This window comes from Pelobates fuscus, chromosome 3, assembly GCF_036172605.1.
Source record: "Pelobates fuscus isolate aPelFus1 chromosome 3, aPelFus1.pri, whole genome shotgun sequence".
In the NCBI taxonomy this organism is placed as follows: Eukaryota; Metazoa; Chordata; class Amphibia; order Anura; family Pelobatidae; genus Pelobates; species Pelobates fuscus.
In genome coordinates, this window is record NC_086319.1 from 261486109 (window position 1) to 261514087 (window position 27979).

Sequence of the window (27979 nt, forward strand, 5' to 3'; positions counted from 1 at the left end):
TAATTACAGTTGCCGAGTTAAACTGACAGGGGCACTGCACCCAGACCACTTCAATGAGATAAAGTGGTCTGGGGGCCTAAAGTGTCCCTTTAGGTACAATATTTATTATTTATTAGGAGGAGAAATGCAGGGTACAGATAAAAAAACACAAAAAAAACAAAAAAACACACACACACAACCCTATGTTCATGAGCAAAAATATAAAAGTATCTTTTAACTAGGTTTCGCATAGATGTCGGAGAATATTCAGGTAACGTATATACACATTTTTTATTGTGTTGCTAAAAGGCCATTTAGCAATAACTACCACCTTTAGGTAAGTTTGATATATTTTAGTTTTACTTCAAATGACATAATGATTTGCATATTTTGAGTCACACACTGAACACAGTCCTTTATTTGTGGATTTTTTTATGTTTAACGAGATGCGAGCTATGGGAAAAGCTTCTACCACAAACATTGCAATTATACGGCCTTTCCCCCGTATGGACCCTTAGATGGATAATAAGATTAGAGCTACGTGTGAACAGTTTCCCACATTCTGTGCAGGCATAAGGCTTCTCTCCAGTGTGAGTCTGTAGGTGTTTGAGCAATGTTGAGCTCTGTGTAAATCTCTTATTACATTCTTTGCACACATAATGTCTCTCTCCTTTGTGAGTTCTCTGGTGGCTTGAAAGATTTGATTTATCAGTGAAGCCTTTTCCACAATCTGGGCAATTGTATGGTTTCTCACCGGTGTGAGTCCTCTGGTGGATAGCTAGATGAGACCCTCGAATGAAAGACTTACCACATTCAAGACATGAGTATGGTCTCTCTCCAGTGTGTATAATTTGATGCTTGACCAGCGTTGAGCTACAGGAGAAGCTTTTACCGCATTCATTACAAGCATAGGGCCTTTCACCAGTGTGAACTTTCTGGTGGAGAAGCAATCGTGAATTACAGAAAAAACTCTTCCCGCATTCATTACATACAAATGGTTTCTCACCCGTGTGAGTTCTTTTGTGTAAAACCAGTGCTGAACGGTATGGAAAAGTCTTACCGCATTCACTGCATAAATATGGCTTTTCCCCAGTATGGGTTCTTCTGTGGCTGACCAGGTTGGACCGGTCAGTGAAGGTTTTCCCACAATCAGAGCATATGTAAGGTTTTTCACCGGTGTGGGTTCTGTGGTGCACAACCAGGTTAGCACTCCTGGTAAAACATTTATCACACTGTGTACACTTATACACCTTCTCCCTCTTTTTTAGTTTTCTTTGTTTGATAGCATCAAGTCTTTCTGTGGAGCGTTGCCTACACTGAGAACACTCACTTGGAGTCATATGGGTTCTGGTTGTATTACTTATAATATTGCCACACTCAGAACATGGTTCTTTAACAAGGTGCGTTCTCTTGTGCATGCGGAGATGAGAGTTCTGAGAAAAACTCTTGCCACATACAAGACAGGGATAAGGTCTCTCTCCTGAATGAGTTCTTTGGTGCTTAACTAGAGTTCCCTTTTCTGCAAAACGCCCCCCACATTCACCACATGCATATGGCTTCTCTCCTGTATGTGTTTTCTGGTGAGACTTTAGATGTGAGCTTTGCATGAAGCACTTTCCACATTCCATGCATGAATAGCGTCTCGCTGCTTTGTAAGCTGCCATAGCCCTGTACTCAGGAATTAGATCCTGGTGAAAAAGTGATGAATTTTGGAAGTGTCTCTGGTTTTGTATTATTTCATGGATGGTGTCCTCATAATTTGAAGCATGGCGCAGTTGAATTTCTTCTACAAAAGAAGGATTTTGTGTTCCATAAGTGGAAAAAAATTCAGGTTCAGCTACTAACCAGTCATTTGACTTGCATTTCTCCGTTGGGTTATTATAGCAGATTACATTATCATAACAAGTCCAATAGTACAAATTTTGTTTTTTTATTTCTTCTAGATTATGCTCATCGATAGTCATGTGACCTGAAAAACATAAAACCAAATTTCCATGTAACTTGACATTTCACCAGTCTACATGACACAGTAACATGGTTATCCACTAAACAAGTCTGAGACCAAAATAGATCAGGGGGGAAAAAATGTCAAACTCTGCTATGGTGACAGCTTTTAATACTATAGCTCAATTTTTGCTATTCAGATTTTAATTTGCTACATGTTTGTACACAAAGTGTGACTTGATTTTGTTTTAAGAATATTAAACATACATGTATGCATAACATATACACACAGACCTTATAATGTATGCATGTTCAGGAGAGTGCTGACCTATTGTAAATAAATGTATTTAGGATTCCAGGCCAACTTCTTTGGTTTTGCTCACCTCCATGTTACATATGCTTCCTTCTAGTGCCCTATTTAACCTTGCTGCAGAGAGCCCCAAGTGATGGAATTTCCCAAGTAAATTGATTAATCTGATAAGAGCAGGCATTAGGTTGTTAGAAAAGGACCTGGCAGAAATGGTGTACATCTGCAACTAAATCCCCATTATTTTTGCCTAAGTCGGTCTTTTTTAAAAAAAAACTTGTTTGTGAGCTTTGAAGTTATGGTTTAGTGAGTGATTGCATAAAATCATATACCAATCCGCCATTTTGTACTCAGGAACCATTTTCCGGTTTTATGAAAAGACGGTATTTGTATTTTGTTTGCTTTGCTTCAGATATCTACTGTTTTCACACCAATAAGGAATTTACATTTTAAGTATGGGCTCATAGAACATTAAGGTTGCAGAAACCTCTCCCGAGATAAAATAGCGTACCCCTAATGATGTTCCCGCAGTGCAGGTAGCACAAGTGCCAGAAAGGTAACTCCATCCCGACTTCCAAGAAACCCCTACACAATTTGTAAATAGAATGGCAAAAGGTTATTATTTTATAATCATTTATATAAAAATATGTGAAAAGAGAGGAGAACCTCCACATTATAATAAATGGCATGTGCCCCAGTGGGGTGGAGGGGGTAGGAAGAAGGGTACTGAATAAAGCTCAGAACTGGACCAGAGTTCACCAATCCATGTACAAACAATGCATATATAAAATCTACTCAAAACTAGGAAACCCATCACTAGTTTTGAGTAGATTTCCATCATTTATATAAAGACAGTGTAAAAAATAAAAACAATAAAAAACATTTTTTTTTTAAATTTTATATATATATATATATATATATATCCATGTTATTACTAACTTGTTTGCGCAAATAACCTTGTACCAGTAGTTTCCCAGTAAGTATTTTAGGGAGCAAACAAACAAAAATGCAACGCTGTCAAACTGACCTTCATATTTGAGAACTTGCCTCCTTCTTATAAATGCCATGTTAAATGTAATGTCTGCCTAGTGAAAAGCAACTGTTGACAAATATTCTAAATACTTGCTAATTCTGTATGATGTGATGTAATGTGGTAAGATACCTATATAATCTGAATATTCTATCAATAAACCTCAAAATTAATTTGCACCTTCATTACTTCACTGTCAATCCTTCAAACTCGTAGGTGGGATGTGCTGATTGGATTGGCAAGTACTGACTGCAGCTGGTAAGATTCCCCAAAGGAAGGAATTTGGCCCCAACAGTAAGTGCGCTGGATGTTGTGCATGAATAAAATATCATATTAACCTGAAAGGAAAAAAATATATATTTTCTCACCCCTCCTAGGTGGTATATATTTTTTGTGTATTCCTCATTCTCAGGTCCTCTGCAGGAGGCCTGGAGTCTTTGGGTTCTGCACAGTATCTTAGTGGCTCCTAGAACTGCCCTCTTCTGGACAGGCATCTGCTAAAGGCACTCCTCCAGCTTGGAGTCACAGATAATTAGATACATAATTCCAGTAACTTTGTGCTGTGCCTTTGCGTGTATGCTGTCTCTTCCAACATCTTGCACCTGGCTACTATGTGCTGGATTGACTCAGAGGCCTCTTTGCAAAGTCTGCACCTTGGGTCTTGCCTGGCGTGGTAGACTCTCGCTTCTATTGATCTGGTGGGCTGAGTGACTGAGCCACTATAATTAATGCCTCAGTGCAGTCTTTCAGTCCTGCATTTTCCAACCACTAGTAGGATTTCGTAATGTGAGCCACATCAGTTATCTTGCCATGGAATCTCCTCTTTTTCTGCTCCCTCTCTCTGGCCTTAGAATCCCATGTGACTACTTGGTCTGCCAAGTTTTGATCCTCTGGTGTTGTTTCCAATCCCCTTTTGAGCACTGCTCCTGTACTGACTCATATGCCCTTCGATATTGGAGGCTATGATGAATGAAAGGACCTTCCTTGTTGTGTGGAGGCAGGTGATCAGTCGATAGGTTTATGGGTTAGTCCTTCATAACTAGCATTGTTCTACCTTGTGTTGCCAGTCAGGGTGGGAGCCTGTTGCTAGTAGCTGGATCATTTGTGCTGCTAGGTGTTCTTGCAGCATTGTTAATTTCTTTATCCAATAGCTGTGGATCATGTCGGGTCCTGGGGCTGACCAACTCTTCATGTGGGCAACTCGCTGCTGGATATCTTTTACTGTGATGGGGAGTGGTTCCTATTCTGGAAGCATGCAGTAGTCTGCTTTCAGTTCTAGTAGCCACTGGACCTTGGTGCTATGTGAGCCTTCCTTCTTCCAGATGTTCTTCCAGTACTGTTCAGTCTCTGGTGGATATGTGGTTACACTGCAGCTGTGAATACACCTTGGTTCTATGGTAAACAGGGCATTTAGTCTCTGCTTCTCTGGTGCATCTTGTATCTGTTATGCCATTCAGGGAAATAGATTCAGATTGGCAACCCTAAGTATTGGTATTGCATGACTTCATTGCTCTTCATGTTTTGTGCAGTCCATCTAATTCTAGTAATGACACTCCTTGACAATGTTCAAAGCCTTGTGTAAGGGGGCTACATGAACGTATGTGAGAACTGTGGATGAAAAAGAGACCTTCATCTTCCCGCTCATTGGGTCTGCTGTTGTAGTAGTTGTCAAGCAGGTCTAGGTTCTTACTTCGTGTACAGGAAATGTTTTTTTTCTAGTAGCCCACTTGTCTTCATTGTGCTCTGGTTCCCAAGCATTTGACGCGGACTAGGGAGAGAGGGAGACCGGCTTTAGCAGATTACAGGTGGGGCGTCTGAGATCACTGTCCAGAAGGGGCGTCTGAGATCACTGTCCAGAAGAGCGCTGCTCTTGGAACAGCTAAGATACTGCCAGAACCCTCAAGCTCCCAGGTCTCTGGTAGAGGACCAGAGAATGAGGAATGTGTGTGTGCACACACACACACACTATATAAACACAAAGGAAAGCACTCACTGGAATTGTAGTGTTTTTCAAATTTTTAGTTCCCAAATGGTTACATTACATTGTTTCAGCCAAAACAGCAGACTTTCATCAGTGGTAGATGAAAATCCTCTGTTTGGGCTGAAATGTTGATGTAATGTAACCATTTGGGAAATAGAAGTTTGAAAAATACTACAAATCCAGTGAGTGCTCTCCTTTGTGTAGATATATTAGATTTATAGATGTTTATTTTATACACACACTCAAAATCAGAGGTGACAGCATTATGTTTTTTTTTATACATTTTTATCTTCTGCTCTGTTAATTGAACCTAAATCACACACTGAGGAGACTCCTGTGGGATCTAGCAGGCTATCAACAGAGCAGTAGATGATAAATTCTGATTTAAACACACTGTACAATAAAGTTAGTTTAAACATTAGATCTCTTTACAGGAATGTGTGGGGAGATTGTGTAGGCTACACGCAGGGACGTGTGCCTAGGGCTGCATAAACAAAGTGATTTACCTTCTAAATGGCAGAGAATGGAGCAGTGAAACTGCATGGGCATGATGTATACACTAAAACCTTATGTCTAAGTCACCCTGTACCCATTATAGGTGCAACGTGTGTATTATTTGTTAAATGTATTATGTGCTCTCCTGTCCTGCTGATGCTCTCGACAAACTAGGTGAATTTGGCTGTGGTACTTCTGTTGGTAGTGAAGTTCTTGAAACAGTTATGTGTATTATCTAAATAGCAAGGCTCGTTATGTTGCATATTCAGGTAGATTTGCATATTGTAGTTTATGCAGGTAGCTGATGCATTCCTTGTCAGAGTCTTCCACATTCCTTTATAAATATTGTATTGTGTTATATGGAGTACCTGTATGATATCCCATATGATTATGCTTTATGTATTGAATTTAGTGTGTCACCATAACTGTAATATGGATAGGGACTAATCCTGAGTGTAAATAAAGTATTGTGTGCTAGTTCCATTGTGAACTGTGTTTCCTGTCTGGAACTAGTAAAAAGGTCAAAAAACCTCTTACTGGAATCCATTGGTCTCTGATCCCAGGGACAGGTTAAGAAATAGATAGGCCGGAGAGCCATAAGTGCCTTTGTTAAAGGGACACTATAGTCACCAGAACAACTACATCTTATTGAATTTGTTCTGGTGAGTAGAATCATTACCTTCCGGCTTTTTGCTGTAAACACTGTCTTTTTCATATAATTTTGTTTTAATATGTTCTTGTCACATTTTCATATTACAAGATAGACTCAACCACACGGTTTGATTCATCAAGACTCCCAGAAAGGCTAAGGATCAGAACATAAAAAGGCATAACATCCATAATGTTGATTAAGGTACTGTATAAGTCTTATTGTTGACACATATACAAAAATATGTACACACCACAACTACACTGACACACAAGTCAAGACAATTTTTCAATTCAGCTAGATATTTTTTTCTGATCGTGCTTAGCCAGTGTTATGAATTAAGGGTTTCAGCACTGCATAGAGCTCATCAAGAAGTCCAGTACCACAAAAATAAAAAAAAAGATCACCAGACGAGTTACATTTGCTCAAAAACACTTTTATAACAAGCGTGAGCTGCTTAGAGATTACAGCAGGCAGAATCTTTAATGACGCAGACATTCCTGGTTCAAGAAAAAAGCTCTGGCAAGAACTTTCCACTACCGAGTCAGCGGCTTATCGAGTGTCGAGATTGGGGGATGTGGTCAATCTCCTGTCCAGGGTTGCGCAGTTCACAGCTCCGTCACCCCCCTATGGACTGGTAGGGAAGCTTACCTCTCAGCTGGAGCGAATTTGTCATCTGCCCGCTCTGAGACCATGCAGTGGGACCAAAATGACCGTTGCAGTTACCACTCTGCCAGGTGGGCCCAAACAGCCTGTCGTGGAGGGAACGCTTTGAGGCCAGGTTTGATCGGCTGTGCCAGGAGTTCTGATGCTGTATAAGCCTACGTTCTTGCAGCCCCACCTCGCTTTTCTCACTGGGGCCCACGTACAGAAGCATCTACTCTGCCGTTCACTCACACTGGGGTCTCCCACGTCTCAGAGAACATGCGGGCCTGCAATCCTGCCACTAGAAATGAAAAGATCCCTGTACATAAGGAAACAGCCCCTACCTTAGCCTGGAATCACAGTGGTGAGAAGAACCAGAAGAATAAAAAGAAAAATTAGCCTGGCAACACACCGGACAAGGAACAATACTGCATTATTTGTTCTACCTGTGCAGATGTCTTGGCTTGTATATCTCCATAGATGTTCCTGCTCATTGGTTGCACAGAGATCATACCCATGTTCAATCTTCAACACAATTTCAGGTTTTTCAATAAGAAACCCTGTTAAATAAAAAGCGCAATAGGTTTCATAATTACAACAGTTTTGAGAATAATGAAACATACTTTTCTTCCAAGAGCAACCAAGAACATTCTATAAAAATAGTTGGCAGCACATTGTCTTACAAATTAAAGGAATACATGTGATAAACAAGACATGTATGCTACCAGGACTTCTAAAGAACACTTATCTTGCCATTACATAGTACACCACCCAATCTGTCCAACAACTTAGTCTTCTGGCTCCTCGTTCCTCTTCACCAAACCAAGAGGCCTAATTTAATAAAGGATCAAAAAGCTGTAAAATTAGATGTGGACTAAAAATAAGGAAGAAGATGGGAAAAAAAATAAATTCTCACTTTAGTAAATAACCCTAAAAGTCCATTCTATGTCCCAATTTTCCATATGTATGAATACCTTATTGTTTTGTCTTGGTGTCTCCAGAATAGCAGCTCCTCCGCTGCTAGACTCATTCACTTTAGAAAACTCAGCTTCCAATTTTGAAGTTAGTTGAAAATCAGTATTGAAATATGATAGCTAGGCATGAAAGATATTGACTTTTCATCATTATGCCGGTCATTTCTAACGATGATTAGCCCTAACTATTACAGACCACAGCACAGAGGGCACTGGATCATGACTTGCTAGAATATATAACACCATTCAGTACTAACTGCAGTACTGATGGAAAGTTGAATTGTTGGCAATTATGGAAGGGGCACATATCAGCATAACTGTAATCAGCTACTGAATTTGTGATCAGTATTATAATACTAGTCAGAATATTATGAAAAATGCAGAGGGGGGGGGGGGTCTACGAAAACAAGGTTGTGACTCTGAAAGGTGTAAACGGTTATTTTTATTAAATGGGAACTGTAAGATTCGAAGAGCAAGAGGCCAAAAGAAATATGGCTGAAACAAACACTTCAAGCAGCATAACCACTACAGCCTGCTGCAGGGGTTTTAGTGCAGGACTGGCTGGCACCATCCCACCAGTTTGACATATTACATGGTCCCTGCACGACATCCAGTGTCTTGCTGCACTAGAAGCCAGAATGTGTCTATAATAAAGTACTGTTGATGCGGAGTTGTGCTCACTGGCTGAGAGCACTCAGTCAATAAGTACGGTCCTGTTTTAGCTTGATAGAGCTATCAAGATTCATCTGCAGGAGAAGACTACAAGCAGGGGCTGTCAAAAAAAAGTTGTTGTGGTTTATCACATCAACCTATGTTTCTAATAAAAAAAAAAAAAAATACATCAAAAGCTTGGTTTTATCCAATTATGTCATTTAGTTAAAATAGCTCACATAATAAATTAAAAAAAAAAAAACACAAAAAAGCTCCAGATATGAATTGGGTATGTAATCACACAGTGAGGAATACTTAATATCTCCTTACCTACTGACACAAGGGTTTGATAATTGTCAATAATCACATCCTTGTAGAGATCCTTCTCTGCTTCCCCTAGACATCTCCATTCCTCCTCCGAAAAATATACCGCAATGTCATTAAAAGTTATGAAATCCTGGAATACAGAGAGAACAATGTATATACACCAGCGTGGAGTAACATAAGAGATACCCTAGAATGTTAATCATTAGGTAGCAAACAAGAGATGTCCTTTACAATTTCAATTTGCTAAAATTACTTCCAACAAGCTTATTCCAGCAGAACTAGCCTTTAAAAACCACCCAAAACAATTGTAGAACCAAAAGCTCTGCCACCTTCCTAAAGAAATTGTATCCATTTACTAAATATTGGAACTTAAAATCACTACTACGATGATGGTACAAAAATTAGGAATTTGCAATGCTAGTACAAAATAACTGAAGACATTTTCCAAACAGCTATTTTGACACATTCGTGGTTCTGTTGTCAACTGTTGTTTTAATTGTAAGTCCCCAATTGAGTTTTGAGCATGTCATATTCCACTCTTAACGGAAACCTTTTAAGTAAGGTTCAGATAGGCAAGGCTTTCAAATTTCCACTTACCCACTAGCAATTGAAAATGCAGCCCTCTTAAATGTGCCATGGGCCCTCCAAGCTAGAAGTGGTAAGTAACTTATGACTGGCTTCTTAAAATTTGAAATCCGTTTGCCTATACCTTTGAAGCAAAATACCTTTTAAAAGAAAGAAAAAATGATACAGTAGATATTGTAGCCGCTTCATCTCATTGAAATGGTTATGGTCAATTGCGCTGACCTGCCGTTCAGTGTTAAATTGCATTTAATGTTTTAATGTTTTAATACTAAAATTAGTCTGAGCAACAATGGGTGGTAGCGATTGACCCAGAGTGCCAGCTTAGTGTATCAATTTAATAGTGATTTTTGTTATTTATTTTTAAAAATTCTCAAGTTAACAATGATCGCAATACATATTTTCATGAAGTTTAGAACTGCAAATTAAAATGTAGGTAAAATACTGAATATAATAATAAATGTTACATGGCCAGAAATTGAGAATACTAAATAAATTGAATTACAATACAGATCATCAGATTTTTTTTTTTAATTAAAATTCGTTATTTCTGAGTGCATAGAAAAAACACGGTTACAAATGCATTTTACACACCCCAACAGCATGTGCTCACTATTTAACAGTTAACATGGGTAAACAGAGGCATGGCATGGGAATAAAATGCACATTTTTGTATATTATGACATGAAGGCTAGTTGTGACTATGAATGGTTATGAGTTGAGAATAGTAATCGTAAATGAAAAGAATGACTTAATATGTAAGTGGTTAGCATGATACACAGATTATACCTGTATGATTTTATGTATAGTAAGATGCCTGTCAGGTACATCTGCCTAGGTATTAACAAAACTATAGGCTGTCATATACAAGAAAAATTTTAGTAGGCTAAACAAAGTAAGACAGTGTTTCTACAACGTCTGCATGTTAGGTGTATCGCTTAATGTAAGATTGCTATGTCTGAACAAATATGGAGATCAAGACTAAAAAGGTTCTGGTAATAGCCAGCGGTTGTACTTTAACTATAAACTAGATAATGAATTATGTTAGATACGTTTCTAAACATGCTATATTAGTGTATCAACTAGCAGGTAGGCGCAACACAAGGTATCAAATGGGTAGTTTTCACTGGGCAAGCCTGGGCAATGGGTGTAAAAGGCATGATAAGTCAATCCTCCTGTGTCTAACCGATGCCCAGTCTTGAGGCCTCGGCTGTAATCTCGGGGTGGGCGTGGGAGTCCCCCCAAAACGTGCCTTTCCAGCTCCAAGCTGGGATGTAGTCTGGGGTTTTAGTGACCTTATATTCCTGTCTGGGTACCAGCAGATCTTGAATTTGGTGTCTCTGGTAGAGCCTAGGAGGCTTGCGACGGCTGGGAACCCCAGATGGGTGGTGGTGGCGAGCACCCGGGGATCCCGTGTCCGTCCGCGGCCTAGGTAAGTAGCGGTTCTTGGCTGGGTTATGTAGAGTAGCCCGGGGTCCATCGGCATGTTGCTGTCGCCCAGGTGGAGCGGTGGTCTCCCCAAGGGGATAGAGGTTTTGAGGGGGCAGTCCTGGGGTATGTCGCTGTTTAGGTCTTAAGCGACCCTGGGGTATGTCGCTGTTTAGGTCTTAAGCGACTCACCGCTGATCTGTGGTTAGTTTGCTGAGGCTTCCGCCGTATTGCCCATCTCCTTCTCCCAGCCATCTTGGCTGTAACTTGGCTCCGTCTTGGAGCCGCTGGCCGTGGCGTGGTGTCTTGTGGAGTTATTGTCAGTGGGGCCCTTCCTGGAGTGCCCTTGCAGGGTGTAAGTCTGGCCCAGAAGTCTGCTAGTAAGCGGTCTAGTCGTTCCGCAAGTGTGGGCAGAGGGTGTCTGGGTGATGTCTCGAATGTGGCATCCGCCATGTTACAAGTCGCTGGTCTGGCTACGCTGGTATGCCCAGTGTGATGCCGTGTTCTTGAGCTGCTAGCTGAGTATTCCGGGATATCCCTCACCGGCAGGGGGGGGGGGGAGAGAGTGTGCTGGGGAGACCTCCATTTAAGTAGGCTGCAGACGGTGGGGGGGATCGGCTGCCTCCCTCGTGCCGTCTGAGTAGGCCTCCTGTAGGCCTCAGGTCTATCCCCTGGGCGTAGTCGTCAAATTCGGCCAATTGCTTGATAATGACTACTGCTGTGGTAGACCCCTGTCTCTTGGGCTCTCAAACAGGCAGTTTTATGGTTATTTGCTGTGATTTTGGCTGAATTCAGTCTGTTTTGCACGGAGCTCAGTCAATGTGCGACCGTTTAGCTTGGCTGCTAGGCTCCGCCCCCTCACAGATCATCAGATTTATGTACAAGAGAAATACAAAAACAATCTAGGCTATAAATAGTAACACTGAAATAGCGAAGATTTAAAATCAAGTTACAAAGCTGTGCTAAAAGCAGCACAAGAGTTTGAGGATTATTTTTTTATTCCAAATTTGTGCTATATATTTGTCTTTTCAAGTTTTGTTCGTAATCTGTCAAATGCATCTACCACAGTATTATCCTGCAGCTTTTTGGAACAGTAGAAAAAAACTATTTGTTGCAGACCATGATTTTGGAGCTTATGTAGACAGACGTTCAGCAACGTCATTTGTTAGCACTCAACTTTAAAAGCATGACTTTGCTATTCCTTTGGAACTCCCTTACCTGCTCCGTTAAACTCTCACCCAATCTCTGTTCTTTCAAACTAGTGTTAAAAACTCACTTATTTATCCCTACCTTACTACTCTCAATGGACGCAGAAAAAGCGTTTGATCGCCTGCTCTGGCCCTTCCTATTCGCCACTCTACAAAAATTCCATTTCCCAGACACCATCATTACAGCCCTCACAACCCTATATTCCAACCCCAAAGCGACTCTCCTCCTCCCCAACACTAGCCCACACGAGTTTACAATAAGAAATGGAACGAGGCAGGGTTGCCCGCTCTCCCCACTCCTGTTCGCCCTCTCCCTGGAACCCCTTCTCCAACTCATCCGCATCACCCCCGAAATCCAGGGTCTCAAAGTTAGACAGGAAGAATACAAGATCGCAGCATATGCAGACGACATACTGCTAACACTCACAGAACCCACTAACTCCCTGCCTCCACTACTCACACTTCTCCAAGAGTACGCCCATCTCTCAGGATACAAACTAAACCTAGATAAAACAGAAGCCCTCCCCCTCAACTTCCCACAACCACTCTTAACCCAAATAGAGCACTCACACCCATTCCGATACAACCAACGAAGCATCCACTACCTAGGCACACACATCCCAGCAGACCTATCCAAAACCTATACATTAAACTACAACCCCCTAATCGAACAAGCCCAGTCAGACCTACAAAGATGGCAACCCATGCACATATCCTTGTTGGGCAGAATCGCTTCCATTAAAATGAACCTCCTACCCAAATTCCTGTATTTGTTCCAGACCTTGCCCATCCCCATCTCTAGACTGGACTTTAAAGCCCTCCAATCAAAAATAGACAAATATATCTGGGCTGATAAAAGACCACGGATTAAACGGATAACGATTTACAAAACGGTTAAATCCGGAGGCCTGGGCCTCCCTAACCTCCTCCAATACTATCAAGCAGCCCAGCTAGCCCAGGTACAACACCTCCACTCCCCCCCAGGAACAAAATTATGGGTAGACATGGAGCACGATCTCCTGGGCAGGGACCACCCCTCCCTCCTCTTTGGCTCCCCAAAAATGACAGACCAGAACTCCCCCCAACAACACCCGCTCTAACCACATCCCTACAAGTCTGGGATAGAACCACCGTACGACACCCCCTCATAAACTCCCCCTCACCACTCACCCCGATCCTTAGAAACAAGCGCTTCTCCCCCCCCCCCCCCCCCCAGCATGATGCCACAAGACTTTGCACACTACGAGGAAAACGGACTGATTAGACTTAAGGACTTCTACAGAAATCAACAACTCATACCATTCCCAGAACTCCCGCGCGCCACACCACTGAACACCTTCGACCACTTTCGCTACTTACAACTACGCAGCCTTCTTTAAGAACCCCAGAACATAAAAACAGCGACCACAAAACTTACACGTTTCAAGACAAACTGCCTACAAGCCCCCACACACAAGGGACAAAGGGACAAATCTCCCAACTGAACTCCAACTCTCCAGCAGACATGCTCACCTACACGAAGGCCTGGGTAGAGACATAGGCCCACCAGGAGACCCATCAGTCTGGGTAAGCATATGGGAGGCAACCACCTCGCTCACCATATGTGTGAATCATAAGGAACAAGCGTACAAAACCATGTTCAGATGGTACCCAACACCCCTGAGACTCAAACAAATGGGGATAGCCCCCACATACACCTGCTGGAAAAAATGCGGACAACAAGGAACCTACATCCACATGTGGTGGCACTGCCCGCAAAGCTCGCAACTCTGGACTGAGGTTGCCAACCTCACATCCAGAATATTGCATGACGACATACCCATGGACCCATGGACATGGCTCCTCTCAAAACCCCAGCCCCATTTACCAAGAGCATAAATCAAACTAGTGGCGAAAATAGCCCTCGCCACTAGACGCACCATAGCAGAACAGTGGGGAAACCACAACACACCTACACTAACCAAAATGATCCAAAAAACAAACGAAACCATGGAAATGGACAAACTCTCAGCCATCTTACACGACACGACAAAACACTTCCACAAAATCTGGGACCCATGGATTATGAGGCACCTCGTAGGGGTATAGGACTCGGGCCGCTCCAGGACCTCCCTCCACCCCCCTCGCCCACACGGCACTAACCCCCTACCCCCCCCACCCACCCACCAGTCACTCACAGTACACCCAAGACAAAACATGCCCACTGAAAACCCTGCAGAACCTAGCATGACAAAGAACACACAATTCACCCTCGACCATCCAACCAAGACGCGATTAACACCACAAACACAACACAAGCGCAACCAGGACAAGACCACTACCAGACACGACCAATAGGGAACTAACCAATAAACAACAAAACAGACCCTGAGAACAAAGGGGACCGCACACCCTACACACAACACCGACAACCGACAAACACCACAAAACACCCAGAACACCCCCCACAGTCACATTCCAGATTCGAGAGGGCACCAAAGCCCCCACAGGAAAGCAAACACCAGACATAGACCTCAAAAGGACAACGAACGCACAACAACCCAGACCCAACAGGAGAGACCTGCGAAACAACCACCAACCAACACAAACTACTACCCTCCACAACACCACCATACAGGTCTACAAAACGGCCAGCGTTGGTCGGAAACTTGCACCCCACCCACCCCATATCTGAACCCTACCGACCCAAATAATATACGAAGTCAAATTGTTCAAAGGTAGGACAAAACGACCAAACTGCGCATTGGAGACGAAAGGTACCATCAATTGCGCTACCCATTTCCTTCTCTCTTTTGAACCCCCTCAGAAAAGCTTCAAAAGTAAGAATCAGTAAAAAAATAAAGAAATTTAAAAAAAGCACGACACACACACACACATATGAACACACACATAGGATATAAGGACTATATAAGTTATGAGCAGCACACACACACCATACTATGGCACAGACACACAGACATAAAGCTATGGTTACTACAACGGGTGAACTAGATTATCAAACATGTCTGTTATTTTAAATTAACTCTCATTTAGTTAAAGAAATTTGAAAAATCCCTTCACGGACGGAGATAAAAACGACAATAATATTTGACACGCTTAGCCTCTCTCATCTCCTTTTTATTATTGTAATGATGTACAAGTACATGATTCAATATGTGGCTTCTGCGCAAGCCTCCAAGCTAACGTTGTATCACCTCGTCCGCCAAGACGGAAAAATAAAGAATTAAAAAAAAAAAACTCACCTATTTAAGAAAGCATAATAATGAAATTTAATAGCTTTCCCTCCCCGCACTTTGGGACCCATCCTGCTTCTTCTCCTGCGACTATCATCCAAAAAAAAAACTAACAATATACTTCTTCCCATACGTGAAATAAATCCTTCCTATACCTTGTACCACTTTATCCCACTCGCTCAAGAATGTAAGCCTGTTTGAGCAGGGCCCTCAACAGCCTCTGTTCCTGTGCGTAAGCTCGTCTTGCAAATACATGTTCATTAGTCCACCTATTGTACAGCACTACAGACTTTGTTGGCACTTTACAAATAATAATTTGTTGTAGGACAGATACACATTAAACTTGAATTAAGTCAATTCCATATTTTCTCAGATGACCCGCTTAAAGTATGTCACTTGTGGCCCACTCATGACATCACAAGTTCAACGAATGGATCCAGTAAGAGTAAGGAATGTATATTAGGTGATCTTACAAAGTCTGCAGCTCTGTCTAACTTCTGATCCGGAAGAGCTGCAACCTGCCCATGGGAGATCAGTACTATTGAAGACCTCCTGGCCAATCCAATGTGTCTCATAAAGAAGCATATGAAACACAGGGTGCACACACACAGCAATTGATGTGATCCACTCATTGAGGAGCACCGAAACCGACCATTCTTGAAGCGTGGGGTTTGGAGTGTTCATTTAATTTTCTGTTTTACTGAGGAACAGATGGTTAAAAGCTTGGAAATAAACTGTACCAAAACTTTCCGGCATGTCCTTGGCTGACTCAGAACTAAGTTTGAAAGCAAAAAGATGAACAGGCAACAGACACATATGTTAGCCATATGTTATGAGCCAACGGGTTCGGAAGAAGATTTTTTCAGTAACAACCAGACTGCTGGTTTAAACACTACATTTGTTCTTTCTTTAATAAAAGAAAGTAATTGGCAGGCCAAAGGGGGTAAAAAAAAACCCAGGCATAAATAAGATGTACTCTAAAAAAGCTGGAACTCGTCAATGGAACAGTAGGGTAATTTCTACAAGGTCTGTAAATGGATGAGATTTCATATAAACTACCGTACATAGGATGTTTAGTAATAGCAAAGATATAGAGTAAATAAATAATCTTTGTTTTCCCACTGCATATATCACACTGCAAGCTCTCATTAGGGAATATATATAAAAAAAATATATAAAATTTTACCCCTAAGTAGTGCAAATGATTTGGATTAAGATGTAGAATCATAGGCACCCAAACCACTATGGGTGCAGCAGTCCTGTCTTCTTAGCCCCGCAAAGTAAAACATTATCATACATTGCACAGTTAACACACCTATAGCGGCTGTCATGCTGACAGACACTAAACACGCTTCCGCTGCAGTAACGGAGTGACTCATGTATTCAATGAAATGCGTCTCATAGAGAACATTTTATTGGCGCAGAATGATTGGCGCAGCACGTGCACTAGCCTCGTACTTACCTTTTAAATTCACAGAAGAGGGACAGGAAACCTAAATAGGTAGGGTAACACTACAGCGTTAGGAATACAAACATATAGTACTAAGGCCATAGTGTTTCTTTAATTTGAGAGATAGAGGGAATCTAGAAAAACCTTTCCAGCTTTCCAACTTGGCTATTTTTGCCATTTAGATTGAATTCACCTAAAAAAGGTTGGTTTTTTTAATCAGTGAGCTTAGCAAATAACCCTGTGCAGAATTAGATTTTGTAGTCTCCCCCCCCCCCCCACCTTCCTCAGAAAGAATACATTTTTAAAAAAAAGTTTTTACCATTTAGTTTCCTAGTCAAGTTAGCCAAAAATAGTAAAGATTACACTATCATGGTCTTCTAGTACTCCGGCTGAGTACCTCCGCTACTTCCCAGCTTCCCCTGCTAATTTCAAGCCATCAGCTATTGCCTTTGCAGAGTCTAATTACTCGGTGCCATCAGGAGCGCTCAGATCTTCATCTCAGAGTGATCGGATCAGCATTCAGATATGAATTACAGCAGTGATTATAGTAGTTACCCATACCACTAAATGTACGGGTCAAAATCAGATCAGATTTTATTACATTGGGAAAGGACTATTTATGGTCATTAGCATACAATAGTACAACCAACAGTAAATACAATTCCCCATCAAGTCCTCCACTCCTATAACACCTTTGCATTCCTGCTGAAATAGCCCTTAGTCCAACCAAAACCCACAACTACTGAGATTTCCTGGCAGCGAGGGGCTGGCAATCACCTTAACCCCTTAAGGACACACGACATGTGTGACATGTCATGATTCCCTTTTATTCCAGAAGTTTGGTCCTTAAGGGGTTAAAGGACCACTCTAGGCACCCAGACCACTTCAGCTTAATGAGGTGGTCTGGGTGCCAGGTCCTTCTAGGGTTAACCCATTTTTTCATAAACATAGCAGTTTCAGAGAATGTTCAGAGCACTTGTTAACAATAGTTCTTGTTTGTCTATTGAACTAAAGTGCCATTGCAATATAAAAAGAACAAGGGAAAAACTGAAAATATACACTCTATAATAAAGTAATGAAGAGCTCAAAGGCCGGTAATTTCCAGGCTGAAGATTTGATCCCTTCTTAAATAAAGACCACATCTGCTCTACACCAATCTCTTGGCATTATGCCAGAAAAAAAGAATGCTGGATTCAAAGTAATGTCTGGTTATTGCTAGTCTAACCGCAGCTAACCTCTCCTCCTCCTCTTGCGACATCTATTATGGTCCATGTGACGTCTGTGATGGCACCTGATGCGCATGTGCAATGAGCACTGCCCAAGCATCCAAGCTTCCACATAGAACAGCACTAAATTACTGCTTTAATATGGGAGTTTCTGCACCTTGTGACCAATTTTTATTTGTCAATGCAGCGGAAGCGCCTCTAGTGGCTGTCAGGAAGACAATCACTAGAGGTGGATTTAACCCTGCATATAAACACTGCAGTTTCTAATACACTACAATGCATGCTTACAAAGGACAGGACCATTGCACCAGGCCACATGTATTTATAATATTAGAGTGTTTTCATGTCAAGATAGATTACTGCCCCCACCTTAAGTAAAGTAAATAGTTTTATCTATCTTTAGTGCCCCAGAATGCTAGTCTCACCACGCCTGCCTCTCCAACTCTGGCTTGATTACGATTGAAGCCTCTGGCCTAACTGCTTATGATCTCATTGCACCTAATAAAATAATGACTGGATGGGGACAGTGTCCCCCGTGCCCTGAGAGTTGGGGCTATTAAACTAAAGAGGGACCTAGTGTTCCCACCAGGGGAGCCCTAATTATAAAAGTGGGGACTGGACCTATTGTCCCACCGCCCCAGTTCCAAACCATTGGCAGCAGCAGGTGGAGGCTAATGAGAAAAATGATTCCCCCCTCCCTAAACCCCTAGTCAATCCACCCCCCCACCCCACAGTGACTACCGATTCCCAAGGTCATAGTCACTCCCCCATGAAAAAATTAACCACCTAACTAACCTACCTAAAAGTGGGGCAATAAACTAAAATAAAAAAAATAAAAATAATATTTACCATTAGATGTCTTGTTTTGTCTTTCATCTTTTTTCAGCTCCAAAAGAGGCCAAACAAAATCCATAAGGTTGCATCAAACTATTAAAAAAAAAAAAAAATACATTTTACAAGAACCAAATTGTAAAAAATTTTTTAAAAATCATCCATCTCGGGGGCGGGGCCTGGCCGCCGGCGGGATCAGACGCGTTCTGTCTGAGCTCCTGCTCCAGGACTGGAAAAACGGCGCAAACCGCTAGAAATAGCTCACCCAGCACACCGAAACAGCAACCAAACTGACCCCCATCTGCAGAGGTACACGGGGACACCCGCCAAGACCACCAGCACCGTCCCTACAAGGGCCTGGGGCACATGGGAGCTTGAGCCAGGACGAGACGGCCGCTCTCCCGGGTCTCCGGCCGGTGCCTGGCCTCCCCCCCCCCCGGGACCGGGGGGGTTATCCCGGTCTGCATGGGCAACCAGAGGTGCAGCAAGCGGGCAAGCAAATGAATACCCTGCCGCAGACCATAGGGCATTCCTCATTAAGATGGCTGCCGCACGCCAGCCAGCCATGTGCGCGACCTACCCGCAAACGGAGCGAGGGGGAAGCCTTTCAACACTACAGCCGGCCCCAGTGATATGTCGGCTGACCACCACCAAAGGTACAACCACAGTTGACGAGCATAGATAAAGGGGGCATCAAAAGAGCAAGACCCTACAGGCTAACCCCTATAACACTAAGCCACAACGACCACCGAACCCCCGACGCCGCTGGGCCCGCAAACACTGACCTGGGGGGCCGAACAAGTTTACCACTCACCCAGCACACAGCCAGAAATAGCCCCCCTCAAAAGTCTGGACCAGAGACACAGCAGCTACTGCCGCACACTACCAAGACACCGTCTTTTCCCACCAGAATGCTGACAAATGGGGTTACCACGGCATGGAGACAGACCACCTACTTACCTCCCACCCAGCCTGCAACAAACTGACCCACGAACCGACGAACACGCTAGTGACACCAAGCTCACCACAATGGCTGACCCAGACCCTCAGAGGACCAAGAGGGAAAAATCTATTGGAATGCAGCTGCAGCCCCAGAAAAATCGCGCACCAAAGCATACTGTTTTTACTATTCATGTTTGCCTAGCAATTGTTTAGCTTTGTGTATTAGCCTGCAGTGCTATAAGCCCTACCAATAAGCATTATGATTAGCGAAGTACAAGCGCTTCATACTAGGTTCAGAAGGGGGTAACAAGGTGCTCTTGATTTTGTTTTTCTTGGATTTATTAATCGACAAATGCATATCGTATCTTAGTGTAAACGCCTGTCAAAATATTCCATCATATTCCATCAAATATTCCAATTCTAACCTAATACTCCATGAAGCAAACCTCTTGTATTGCGTACATTGAGCCTATCTCGCCTGATGAACCATGTATCTAGCGTATAATCCTTACACCAGATGTATCCTGCATATCTCACATGTTCTCACTTCATATAAAAATGGCAGTATGTTCAATGACCTTATCAACATAACCCTCATGTTCATAGATTAGGCTTTATGTATCTCCCGCAACATTAGGTTATGATATATAATGAAACTGTCACATAAGTGCCATTGCATATTATTCAAGCCTATTTATAATATGTTTTCGTTAATTAACATAAAAACAAAAATGGGGCATTAATATCGCGGAAATATAAACCATCAATGTTATTGCTGTATTAACCCTATATTGTGTACCACTTGTATATTTCCCTTTCTCTATTCTGTAACCCATCTTACATGCCTTAATAAAAGAAAGATTGACAAAAAAATCATCCATCTTTACTGAGCTCGCAGGGTGTGGAAAGCCTTATAAACCTTTCCCACACTGTGCGATTAGTTGGCTTAAGTTTATTAGCCCAGTCTTGTGTCACGGCGTGTGGGGGCAGGAGGGAGGATTTAAACTCCCTTATTTACCAATACCAAGTATTTTTTACTAAGTATTAGTAAAGTCTTTGTGATTTTGGTCTTTCAGCTTCTTAGTAGATCACTCCCTTGTCCTTGTGGGACTGCTATAAGGATAACAAAGGCTTCAGAGGCAAGTAAATTTACACAGTGAATTCAATAATACCCACTAAGGAGTTAGATAACACATGCTTTTCTTAAAAGGGACACTGTAGGCACTATAACCATTTCATCTTACTGACCCCTGGCCCTTTTCGCCCATTTCATGTAAAATGATTTTCCAGCAGTTGGCCCTATTGTAAGAATGGCTAAGACAGAGATATTACGCATAGAGGATGTGCTGCTGGTGACTCATTTACAATAAAAATGGAAGCACAGCACTAGGGGACTTCAGACATTATAACCACTTCAATGAGGTAAAGCAGTTTCTATGTCTACAGTGAACACCTAAGTGAACGATGAGATGTTCCAAATGGCGACCTTGTTATATTGTCCAGGATTCTCACTAAAATTGGAATAGGGAAATTAATGTCAAAATATACAACCTGCAGGGCCAAAAACTATTACTTCAGACACAGATATGTACAGAATTTGCATGCCCCACGGCCTCAAGTACACGAAACTACTTATCAGAGATTCCCCCTACCGACACTGACATCTAATTAGAAACAAACCTTAGCAGCTCCCATTACAGAGGACAAAATCTTAGATTGCATCAAATCACTGCCCAAAGGAAAGGCCCCTGGACCAGATGGTTACACTAACACATATTACGTGACATTTAAACACCTTTTAGCCCTCCCTCGGAATTCCTAGCTGCAAGAGTAATCACACTTCCAAAACCAGGCAAACAACCTACTCACTGTCAGAACATTCGCCCGCTATCGCTATTAAATTCAGACTCTAAATTATATGCCATAATCTTACCCACTCGACCAAAGACAATCTTGCCGTCAATAGTATCCGATGATCAAGTGGGCTTTTGGACAGGGGCGACAAGGACCAGACAAAACAAGGAAAGTGATAGACGGGGGGCGGGGCCTGACCGCAATGGAGGATAGACGTGTTTTGGACGAGCTCCTCCACACTCTCGTTAAAAAAGGCCTTTTCACAGCCCTATAGCCCTATTGCCCGAGACAGGGGCAGCACCAAGCGAGGTCCAGGCTGCCTGACCCACCTGAGATGTGGAAAGGTGGTCGGCGGCTCACTGACAGACTGCAAGCCCCGCCGAGGCAAGAGCGGCCTACTACAGGCCGGACGGAGACGGCGACCAAAATACTAAACAAGCGCTGCAAGCGAAGTCATCCCCCTATGCGGGCGCCCCGTTACCCCCCCCCTAGGACCGGCGGGGGTGATCCCGGTCCATTATCGACAGCCACCCCAAACCGGGCAAGTCAGCGGGCTGAAACCGCAAACCTGCGACTGGTCGACCGAGGCCTAGCCAAAATGGCGGCGGCCACATGGCCCCCGAGCCCCGACGACGAAGATATCCTCACCCGGCTGGATCAGCACTTTCAGGATTTCTGGACAAAACTCGAAGGTATACTGCACCAACAGACCCCACCACAACCACGTACTCACCTACTCAGTGGCCTGCAACAATCCGCAAAGACGGGGGCTCCCACAAGGCGGCAGACTGAGGGGCGCACCTCCCCAAAGCGGAGAAAAGCAACACAACCACGGAGGCGCTTCACCTGCCGACCGCAAACAGCGAGAAAGCATCCACGAGGACAAAGGACACCCAGGAGACAGAACATCTCAGCAGCGACGGGCCCCCACGCGAAGCCCAGGCCCTCAAGACGGAACAGAGCGCATCAACAACAACCACCAACTACATGGTATCAGGCGCAGGACAAGCAGCTGGAAGCCCAGCATGAACTATCCCCACATGGCAGCCCTCAGCCCAGCAGGGGTATAGGATGAGCGGCTGACACATAAGGCTGACTCCCAGGACAGACTACCCCACCGTTACCAATGATACAAGGCTGAGTTGCATATTCTTTTTTGTTTTATCCACAGAAGTTTACATGCTTCTGCTAGCTCAAATGTGTGCTATTGTACTAGAGAGAGGGTATGTGGTGAGAGGGGAGCACTGTAAAACTGCAGTACCTTTTAGCCACGCAGTGATTTCTTGTGTATGCTCTAGCTGTCATTATTTAGTTTGCCCATATATTCATAAGCTTTAAAATGTTCCTAGCCTGTTATATCTTTCTAAAAAACTACTAACTAACTGTCTTACGCTTTAGACACCCGTATAATGCTTGTTTAACTGTCTTGACTTAGGCCGACTATATGGGATATAGTGCCATTAACTGGTGCCTTTCAAATGCTTGATATAGAACACTAGCCTGTACTTCCTACAGTGGCTACACAAGCCTGTTTATAACTCGCAGACATAATCTTATACTCTATCTAAACTTAGAACTACTCTGCATCACTCTAACGTTTAAACAAAAATGTGCCGGCAATCTTTCTGTTCATGTAAAAAAAAAAAAATGTGCTGTACCATCATGCCACTCATTGTAATGCTATGAATATGCCTGCAGTTGCTGTCGTGGCCCTGCACGCTTGTCTGTACCTAATATGCACATGCAAAAATAAAGAATTAAAAAAAAAAAAAAAGGAAAGTGATAGACATCTTACAGACAATACACAAAGACCAGGAGCAAAGCCTGTTAATTTCCATAGACGCTGAAAAAGCGTTTGACAGACTGAATTGGCAATTTCTAGAAGCAGTTCTTACAAAATTTGGCTTCCCGCAAGAGTATTTGACAGCTATTAAGGTCTCATACAGCCTCCCAACGCTTTAGTATTAACCTTGGGGTTCTTGTCCCACCCCTTTAACATTACAAATGGCACGCGGCAGTGTTGCCCTCTGTCACCACTACTCTATGTACTTGCACTAGAACCACTAGCAGAAGCTATAAGACGGAACCCTAATATTCACTGCATACGAATAGGTGGTAAGGAATACAAACTACAAATACAAATTTATTCGCTGACGATGTTCTCTTGACACTATCCCAACCAAACATTTCCCTCCCCAACTCTAAAAAAAGAACTACAACAATACAGCTTACAATCTTGCTACAAGCTAAACATCATGAAAACCCAAGCGATGGATATAGGCATGGACGACCGTACAATAGGGAGACTTAAACAGGAATTTAATTTCGACTGGCAACAATATTACCTCACTTTTAGGAATCAAACTGACAAAATCACCAAATTCCTTGTTTAAGATGAACAATCAAAAACTGCACACAGAGATAGACAACACATTAAAGATATGGGAAGGGAAATATATATCTTGGGTGGGTAGATGTGCGCCAATCAAAATGGTAATACTACCTAAAATCCTATACCTATTTTACACGCTACAAATACCTGTCCCTTTAAAGTTTCTTAAGTCCCTACATACAACACCGGTGAGGTTTAGCTGGCAAAACAAGAAACCAAGAGTGCCCTGGAGGCTTCTATCTCGCAAAGTACAGTAAGGGGGACTGGGATTCCCCAACGTGAAGGAATACTACAGAGCCACGCAAATGGCCAACATCCTCACATGTCACTCCCGGGCCTATACCCCCCCCCACCCCAGTGGGTGGATCTGGAATCACAAGGCTTAGAAAGACCACACTTATCACACTGTCTCTGGATACCCATAGTGTTAAGACCCTCCCCACGCTAAATGCTACCTGCTACCAAACTGTTTCTATCCATATGGGATACAAACAGACACAGAGTTTGCTCGCCGACCAAATGGTCCCCAGCGACTCAACTGAAAACCATATTCCTACTTAACCCCACATTTAACTTCAGACTTTGGGCAGAGCATAGCGTGACTCACGTACACCATGTGACCCAACAGGTTGCTAATAGGAGCTTCCAAGACTTGAAGTATCAATATCATATTGCACACACCGCCCAATTCTCATATATGCAACTGCACCACACGCTTAGGATACAGAAAACCCACGAAGGGCAGGAGGGCAATCCCACACACATGACCCAGTTTGAACAAATGTGCCTAAACGTACAAAAGCAGAAGAAAATACTCTTATTCTGCTACACCACACTCATAGAGGAACCCCAAGACCCAGTTTGGTCCTTTCAAAAAGAATGGCACAAGGATATAGGGAGAGAGTTAACATCCCAGACATGGAAAAAAGCCTTGGCAGCGTGTAAAGGCCTGTCATCTTGCACCTCACACTTAGAGATCTCAAGGAAAATATTATAAAGGTGGTACCTGACACCAGACAAAATAACCAGAATGTACCATACACCAGACAATAAATGATGGAGATGTCAAGAAGTCCCAGGTAACACCTTACACATCTGGTGGACATGCCCAAGGCTAACAATATGTTGGGCAAAGGTAGAGAAATTGTTAAAAGTAAGCACAGATACGCAGATCTCACCAACTATAGAAACGTATCTGTTAACACCGGGCTTCTCGAAACCGATTCGCAAACTAGCGTCTTATACTGGTAGAGGCGGCAACACTGTTAGTGAGAAATTGGAAGTCATCTACGATACCCTCTACAGGGGATTTGATCAACTTAATATCCACAAATGTGGAGTATGAAATGTGGGCAGCACTCCAATGGCAAACAGGGTCTACACAGAGAGAGGTCACCATCTTGTGGCAAGCATATAGGGAGAAGTATCCTCTTGAACTGCCATAAGTGGAAACAGCCTCCCACATCACGCAACACATATTGGAGGCTCCAACACCTTAGATGCATTCATTAACATGGAGCCAGCAGGTATAACATTCTGCTAACACGCTAGTACAATAACAGGGGAATACACCCCAAACACAATAGGTAAGCACGGATAGATTTGTACACTATACCATATATTTTATATTGCACTTAGTTGACCAATCTCTGTAAATAGGTTATACCTTTTGTTAAACCGTAACTAACTGAGTCAGCCTTAGACGGTACATACATGTTTTCAACGAGCTGAAAAGTTTAAAGGATCACTATAGGGTCAGGAACACAAACATGTATTCCTGACCCTATTTTGTTAAAGCCCCCATCTAGCCTCCCTGGGCCCCACATGCCTCCATAAATATAGCAAAATCTTACTGTATTCAAGCCTGAAGCTGTAGATCTGCATGCTGTTTGCCTTAGAAACACAAACTGTCTACTGACATCATCAGAAGTGGTGGCCTGATCCAATCACAATGCTTCCCCATAGGATTGGCTGAGACTGACAAGGAGGCAGATCAGGGCCAGAGCCAGCATGATTCAAACACAGCCCTGGCCAATTAGCATCTCCTCATAGAGATGAATTGAATCAATGAATCTCTATGAGGAAAGTTCACTGGGAGGAGATACTGAATATTTGGATGCATTTTAGGCCGCCATGACCCAGGAAAGATCTCTATCTGAGGAGTGGCCAGTGAAGTTATCACTAGGCTGTAATGTAAACACTGCATTTTCTCTGAAAATACTGTGTTTACAGCAAAAAGCCTGAAGGCAATGGTTCTACTCACCAGAACAAATTCAATAAGCTGTAGTTGTTCTGGTGACTATAGTGTCCCTTTAAATTGTCTGGCCAGGCTGAGGGACCACTACTGTAAAAAATAAAAAGGTGTTAGAGACAATGTCACAGGGTATTAACAATGTATTGGTATTTTGGCTGTTTCAGAACAATGTTACCCTCACCTCCTCCCCCCCCCCCCCCCCCCTTTTTTCTTTTCTGTATCCGATTTTACATGATTTACTTTCTGAAATACAATAAAAATTATCAATTTAAAAAAAAAAATCTAAAAATTATCCAACCTGGCCAAAAAAATTTCAGTTTGACTATTTTGGGCTAAAGTTTTAAATTCAATTTAAATTCCTGAAAGTCACACTTAAGTGAGAAATCACATTGTGATAAAATTTGTGTCGCAATTTGAATGGTTTTCTTACGGGTCAAGTCTGTAATGCTTTTAAGTGTATTTTTTTTTTTTGTTCTTACACCAAATGAATGAAATATCAACTATAATTCTATTCCCACCTCCCATGAATTGAGGCTACCTATGTAATACACTAAACTTCTAATAAGCTACATATTTTGTCACTTATACAATAACTATAAAATACAACTAGTAACAGCATTTGCGTGTGATTTGTATGGCACCTTACCTCTGATGTCTGCATATTTCCAGGAATCAGAGACCGCATATTCATCCTGAAGGGTGCAGAAAGTTAAGGGAGGATATAGAAAGATTAGAATATTAAATGGGATTTACAACAAACATAGAACAATAAAAAGTATAACTGGACATGCAGCCTTGTTAAATAAAAGGGCTTAAGCCTTGAAGTATATCACCAATATGTGCCCTACAATGGTGTAGAACCATTAAAGTCTCTAAATCTATAGTATAGTTTTAAGAAGCTATGATCATACTGTAGCTAAATCTATAGACTGCATTATTTAAATATATCAATAAAAGTGCAATAATTACAGAACTGATGTGCAAAACTATTGGGACCAACCAGTAAGTAACTTAGTTACATAATGATGATGATAAATGCAAAAAAATAAAAGATAAAGTCATCATGCCATATCAAGGAACTATACACAAGAGCCTATCATCCTAAATGTATTTAAATAATGTATATTTGCATCATGATCCTCTCAGATATCCTCTGTAGAGACATGTATATCAGCTTCATGTCACTCCTCACTGAGGATCAGCTGTCCCCTTAACCCCCTGAGTACCAGGGGCAATGGGTTGTGTAAACTGCTATAGGCGGCAGTGCAGTTTCTGCTACTGAAAGGGTTAAATGCAGCAGGTGATCTCCAGTAAGAAAAGGTGTTTAGGCAGCTGATGCAGAAATTGAATTGCTCACTGCCCTGTGATGACATATTAGGACACTTAGCTGGAGTATCATGTAGCTGTACACATCACATGCACACTTAAACATTCTAACAGTGCACAGCAACATACTACAAGGACAAAATACAGCAACACACTTGCACACTAACCTTCCTCCCATCAAAGAACGTTTTGCTGCTAATCCTTCCCAATCTGGAGAAGCCTTTTTCTCTTTGTGATGGCATCAGGAAGAGATCGCTGTGCTGATTGGCTG

General features: G+C 42.5%; 1 protein-coding gene across 1 annotated transcript; it reads right to left on the minus strand.

Annotated features, from left to right (window-relative positions):
- Positions 1–348: 348 nt before the first annotated feature.
- LOC134602939 (zinc finger protein 585B-like) lies at positions 349–27979 on the minus strand. The gene is made up of 5 exons (XM_063448428.1): positions 27876–27979; positions 27029–27074; positions 8986–9112; positions 7477–7590; positions 349–1948 (listed from the first exon to the last, which is right to left on the minus strand). Exons 1-5 carry the CDS (start codon positions 27884–27886, stop codon positions 396–398), a joined length of 1851 nt encoding a protein of 616 aa, XP_063304498.1. The 5' UTR covers positions 27887–27979; the 3' UTR covers positions 349–395.